The 6,144-nt window shown below is 58.2% G+C and overlaps 1 protein-coding gene across 1 annotated transcript; it reads left to right on the forward strand.

The window, feature by feature from the left end:
* The first annotated feature begins 388 nt into the window (after positions 1 to 388).
* DUSP26 (dual specificity phosphatase 26) lies at positions 389 to 5,937 on the forward strand. Its single transcript, XM_034647598.1, has 4 exons — positions 389 to 721; positions 2,633 to 2,913; positions 4,362 to 4,576; positions 5,098 to 5,937. The coding sequence occupies exons 2-4, from the start codon at positions 2,693 to 2,695 to the stop codon at positions 5,295 to 5,297; spliced, it is 636 nt and encodes a 211-aa protein (XP_034503489.1). The 5' UTR covers positions 389 to 721; positions 2,633 to 2,692; the 3' UTR covers positions 5,298 to 5,937.
* The last annotated feature ends 207 nt before the right edge of the window (positions 5,938 to 6,144 follow it).

Genomic DNA, 6,144 nt, shown 5'->3' on the forward strand with positions numbered 1-6,144 from the left:
CTGCAACTCAGCTCAGTCCATAACTAGAGTGTGGCCTGGGCAAATGACTTCGCCTCCCTGTGCCTCAGTCTCCTCCTCCCTAAAATGCGGACAATGATAATCCTGACTATCTCACAGACCTGTGGTGAGGATAAAATGAGTGAAGAGCTGTGAAACACGTGGTGTATATAAATACTAATAAGGGCTACCGACCAGTGTTATTAACGACACGGTGTTCTTGAGAGCAAGACATGGACAAGTGAGGCGCGCCATCGTGTCTGTATAATTAATGAATGCTGTCTGGGGAGGAGCGAGTGTGTTTAAGGCACCGTCTGGGACGGCTTGTATAATGTCATCCTCAAGCAAAATGCCTTGTAATTGGCGCAGCTCCGAAAACACCCGTCCGCCCGAGCCTGCACGCGAGGCGGGGCTGCTCGGCTGCGTGGTCTGTCTGGTCTGTAAACACCCGCGGGCGAGTCCCCGCTGCGTGTCCGCTCGGACCGCCGGGCGTGAGGCTGCGTCTCTGTGTGTCACCGACACACACACACACACACACCGATATGAACTCGGCTTCGACGTGCGTGTCATGGCTTAAAAATAGAGGCTAATCCGTCAGCCGGTCTCGCAGCGGCAGCGGGTGGGGGCGGCGGCGGCGGCGGCGGCAGGAGAGTCATGGCCGTGGCGCTGGCTGCACCTGCCATCGGCCTCCGGGACTGAGACCCCGCGCCGCGCTCGCACCGAGGTAGAGGGGCTGCGGGGGGTGGGGGAGGGAGGGCGCGAGGAGGGGGCGCGGGAGCCGAGCTAGCTGAGCGCCCCAGGGCTCCGTCCCTGCCCCCTCCGCGCCGGGCCGTCTGGGCCGGCCGGGGCTGGGGCGACAGCCATGAACCTGTTACAACCGCGGCGGCGGCGGCCGGGTTGGGGGAAGGGGGCCGCGGACAAGGGCGCCTGAACGCGGCTGGTGGGATTGGAGAAGGCCGAGGGGTGTACCCCGGGATAGAATGGGGCTCCTCCAGCCCCGGGGAGACCTAGAGTCTCACCGAGCTCCTTCCTACCCCTGGGCTCCTTCCCGCTTCCCCTTTACCATTTAGCATCAGTCACCCGGGCAGCAGAACCTATTTCGCGAAACCGTTGTTTGGGAATAAAGTGATGGTGTCTTTAGGCCTGAGCAAACAAGGCAGGAGGAGGATGATGATGATGGAGGAATGATGATGGTGACGATGGCGATGGTGGCTATAGGGCTAGATTTCTGTGCTCTTTCTGCCCTAGCCTTTGCAAAAATCTCTCTCCCTGAACACCCTAAGATCAGGCTCCCCTCAGCAGCCCTGATCCTAATGCCCCTGCTTCCTAAGACCTGTTAGGGCATGGTCTCCCCTGGCCTGGGGGTAGGAGAGCCCGGGCTCTGGCTCACAGGGAGGGATGGGTTCGCAGAGTGTGTGCAGGTCAAAGATGGCCTCTCGCTACTAGACTTTTGGTTGAGGACCAGGAAGGGAGTGGAAGGGGAATCCTTGGGACCAACCCACCCTGCTCATGGGAGAGAGGGAGGAGGAGGAGAGAGGGGGCTCTTGTCACAGTGGCCTCTCTGCCTGAAGGACCCAGGACAAGTCTCAAAAGCTGGCTCTTCTCAGCTCTGCATTTCTGCACGAGCTCCCACTTTCAGAAAGGCCAGCTGTCCACAGAGAGTCCAAGGCACACCAGCCAAGCCCCTCACTGCCAACCCCATGGCCCGCATAGGGTCACTTGACTCCAACAGCAACACAGATGGTCATTTCAGTCTCTGAGCCCCTGGGCCTGGCAGGAGCCCTCATCCCTGCCCTTCCTCAGCCCCCAGCCTCCGCCTCACCCCCACACACCCAGACACATTACTCCAGCCCTGCTTGACTCAGAAAGCCTCTCAGGGGAGATGATGTTTGATCAATAATTTCTGTATGCTGATCAAAGGAGAGTCGCTTGGCTGTTGTGCACATAGCTTGGCCCCTTCCTCCATTAGCGCATGCCTTCGGCAAGTATTTTTCAAAAACCTACACTTCCTCTTTAGTGCTCTTCCCCACTCACCCCAGCCCCCAACATACACTTCCCATAGCAGGCTTAACTCTGAGGCAGAGGCAGGGCAGGAATGGGTTAAAGCAGCCCATCTCTCTGGCCCTGAGGGAGACCGGCTTGGCATATGTCATGGCCCCAGCTGCTGCTGTCTTCCTGCTAATTCTCTCTGGATGGGTCCAAAGCCACCCCTATTTCCATCCCAGCTCCCTGGGCTCTCTGCCTGGAGCCCCAGGCGGATGAGACCCAGATTCCGGCTGGCAGGAGCTCCCGCAATGGGCACTGCCACCCAAATATCAACTGTGTGTGTGTGTTTCTGTCTGTGTGTTGGGAGTGGGGGTGGAGTGGTGGAGCAGAAAGCCAGCAGCTGGGCAGCTCCCTGTCCCCGTAAACAAGGACATGTGACTCCCACCTCCTTGCCTGGCTGAGCCAAAGAGCAGAAAGGAGCTGCGGCAGCTGAAGGAGAGAGTAATTGTGGAGCCCCCACCCCCCACTGGGGCCGGACTTCCCTTCCCTCCCTTGAGAAGCTTCTCTCCAGGGCCCAGCCCCGTTAGCAAGAAGGGAAGCAGCTACTCTGGACCCACTCAGGCGTGTCTCCCTTCCATCCCTCCTCTAGCAACAGCTACCTGGAGACAGACCCATCATCAGTGCACCCACCCCTGCAGCCGCCTCTAAGATGTGCCCTGGCAACTGGCTCTGGGCCTCCATGACTTTTATGGCCCGCTTCTCCCGGAGCGGCTCACGGTCTCCTGTTCGCACTAGAGGGGCCCTGGAGGAGATGCCAGCTGTTCCGCATCCCTTCCTCAACGTCTTTGAGTTGGAGAGGCTCCTCTACACAGGCAAGACCGCCTGTAACCATGCCGATGAGGTCTGGCCGGGCCTCTACCTCGGAGACCAGTATGTACCCGGCAGCCCGGGGTCATGGCTGTACGTGTGTGTGTGTGTGTGTGTGTGTGTGTGTGTGTGTGTGTGCACGCATGCAAGAAGAAAGGAGAAGGGTGGTAGGGAGGCGCTGAGTCGTGTTGTTGGTTCCAGGTTGAGGAGGGAGGGGCAGGGGTGCATGGGCAGAGTGGAGGCTGGAGGGTTTGGGCCAGTTGGGACGGGATTATTGACATACCCAACTCTGGAGAGAGGGTCTCTGTTCCGGTAATAACGTCACTCACTTAGCAAAATTAATTATTGAGTGCCGATGCCATGGGGTGGACATCACAGGTGACTCCCCTGACTATCTGTTGTGCTGTGATGCCGACAAAAGGCAGCCACCGGGAGCCAGGAAGTGGGTAGGAAGCCGAAGGGTTGAGCAGGCAAAGCCGCTGCAGTGTATGCAGAGGTCCTTCAGGATGGCGCCCTGGAGAGAAGAGCACTCAGGGAGGAGTGCCCTCCCTTCTGTCTCTCACGGGCTTCATAGTCTACAAGGGGTCTTTCACGTGCATTTTCTCTCTTAATCTTCACAACAGCCTTGTGAGGTAGGTACCACTGCCCCCAGGTTCCAGATGGCAAAACTGAAGCTCAGAGACCTTGTGACTGGTCCAAGGTCACACAGGTCGTAAGTAGCAGAGCCAGGACTTGGAGGTTCAAGTTCAGGGCTTGTTGTACTTGAGGAGTTCGCACTGGACAGGGCGATGGCCCGGAGGTGTGGCCGTCTTGCCTGAGAGGCGTTGGCCACTAAGCTGAGGGGGATGGGCCAGAGGAACACCCGAAGGGGACATCATAAAACGACGTCATAAAACAGGGTCCGTGTGAGCATGGAATAACTGGTAGAACATGAGAAGATTCTGAGTGTCAAAGAGAGTAGAAAGTAACAGGGAAGTTAGGGCGTGGGAGCAAGGGTCAGAATCCTATCACCTCGAGGTTAGCAGGGACCCAGCTGAGGTCCAAATCCCCCCTGGCACATCCATGCCTACACATTGAGCTCCTCTCTCTGCTTGAATACCCCGGTGACGGGAGAGTCATTCTCTCCCAAGGCGTTTCCGTCTTTCTCCAGCTGGATTCCACGGTTAGTACATACTTCTGCACACAACGTACAGAGCCAGTCGATCTTTCCCACAGATCAAGTAAAATCCCGCTGCCTTGGAGGACTCTTTCAGTATTTTATGATGGCCATCGTTCGCCCACCCCATTAGTCTTCTCTTCTGCAGGCAGAGCCTCCCCTGTACCCTCAACCCTTGCTCAAGAGTGAGACTCCAGGTCATTGCCCATCTTGGTTCCCCCCTCTGGGTCCTCAGTAAGTACAGCGGAGGCATGGAGCCAGTGACGTCAGCGAGGCAGTGGCCAGGGTGGAGGCCAGGGCTTCCTGCCCCAAGGCCTAGCTTCCCCACCATCCCTTTATCCTCTACTCAATGCAGGGACATAGCTAACAACCGCCGGGAGCTCCGCCGCCTGGGCATCACCCACGTCCTCAATGCGTCACACAGCAGGTGGCGAGGCACGCCCGAGGCCTATGAGGGGCTGGGCATCCGCTACCTGGGTGTCGAGGCCCATGACTCGCCAGCCTTTGACATGAGCATCCACTTCCAGACGGCTGCCGACTTCATCCACCGGGCGCTGAGCCAGCCAGGAGGTAGGAGGGGAAAGCCAGGGGGAGGGAAGGAACCACGGATGTGGAGTTAGGGAAAAGCCGGAGGGTGCAAGGCTGGAGAGATTTGAATGACAGGACAGAACGCTCAGGATCTGATACAAAGGCAAGAAAAACTCAACTCTTTGTAAAAGGCAGTGCACGAGAAGAAGAGAAGGAAATAATCCAAAGTGTTAACAGAGCACCAATGCTAATGCACTCGGAGTGCTCACTAGATCCCAACCGGGTGCTAGACTCAGTTGTGCATGAGTGATGAGCTCATCGGTCTCCCTGGGAGCCCTTGCCAGGCTCCCGGACAGTAAGCTGCTGCTGCACGGTGTCCATCTTACCCCGTCCAGGCCTCCCAGGGGTCGGCCTTCTTCCTGCCCCCAATCTGCACCCCATCCAGTCTCCGTGCGCACCTGCTTCCCCGTCTTCCTCCTCACCTGGCCCCGTAGCCCTCTCCCTAGGCACCTCCAGCCCATTACCGACAGTCCCACAGCCGCCTCGCGTGTCTGTCCTCGCAGGGAAGATCCTGGTCCACTGCGCCGTGGGAGTGAGCCGGTCCGCCACACTGGTACTGGCCTACCTCATGCTGTATCACCGCCTCACCCTCGTGGAGGCCATCAAGAAAGTCAAGGACCACCGAGGCATCATCCCCAACCGGGGCTTCTTGCGGCAGCTCCTGGCCCTGGACCGCAGGCTGCGGCAGGGTCTGGAGGCATGAGGGGAGGGGAGAGGAGGTCCGGCCAGGTGCATTTGGCCCTGGCTCCCAGCTGGAGAGAGGAGGCCCAGATATCCCATCCTCTCCTGTGGGCAGGAGAGCAAGAGGGCTGGGGCTCCCACCACTGTCACTATTGGTCGGGAGGGGGTGGGGAGTGAGGTTGGGCGTTGTGCTGGGCACCCAGGAGGGAGGTGACCAGGGAAGGAAGCAGCTAAGCTGTAGGTAGACGGCAGTCCTGGGATTCAGACACCCCAGTGACCCAGAGCCCCTTCCCCCCCGCCATTGTGCCCAAGTGTTCCCTTCGCTCACTTATCAAAACAGAAGTGCCATCTCTGTCCTGTGCCCGTGCAAGGAGTCAGGGATGCTGCAAGCTAGAACGTGACAGTGTAGATATATTGTGTAGATGGTGGTGTAGAGACAGACGGTAAAGAGAGAGTGTGGAAAGCTGTGAAACCAGAGGGAGACACTCATAGACTTGTTACTCCAAGCGCAGGAAGAGGAGGCGTGGGAGAACTGGCGCTGTGCCCGTGGGCGCTGGTCTCGGCCAAGAGCTGCAGGGGTGCATGCCTGGGAGTCTTTGGACCATCGCTTGCTTTCTGGCGGCAGATGTCTGGAGGAAAAATAAAGACAGTGGACAAGACAAGCTCCTGTTGAAGTCATTGACAGCTTGTAGGGGCTCCCCACCTCTCTCCTGGAACCCCCAGCTTTCAGGGGCTAGCAACAGTTCCTGACTCCCTCGTCGTGGTCATAAACCTCCAGTGGTTCTCAGGGGACGGTACTTTCTCTCAAGTCCAATTTTACTCTGGCCACAAGCGAAATCTTCAAGTGTTATTTCCTGCTACGTCCACAC

The sequence above is a fragment of the Ailuropoda melanoleuca genome, chromosome 18 (assembly GCF_002007445.2).
Source record: "Ailuropoda melanoleuca isolate Jingjing chromosome 18, ASM200744v2, whole genome shotgun sequence".
Lineage (NCBI taxonomy): Eukaryota > Metazoa > Chordata > Mammalia > Carnivora > Ursidae > Ailuropoda > Ailuropoda melanoleuca.

Coding starts and splice junctions, on each gene's coding strand:
- DUSP26 (XM_034647598.1), top strand. CDS start 2,693: ATGTGCCCTGGCAACTGGCTCTGGGCCTCCATGACTTTTATGGCCCGC. Junction 2,914..4,361: donor GGCCTCTACCTCGGAGACCA/GTATGTACCCGG, acceptor TACTCAATGCAG/GGACATAGCTAACAACCGCC. Junction 4,577..5,097: donor GGCGCTGAGCCAGCCAGGAG/GTAGGAGGGGAA, acceptor CTGTCCTCGCAG/GGAAGATCCTGGTCCACTGC.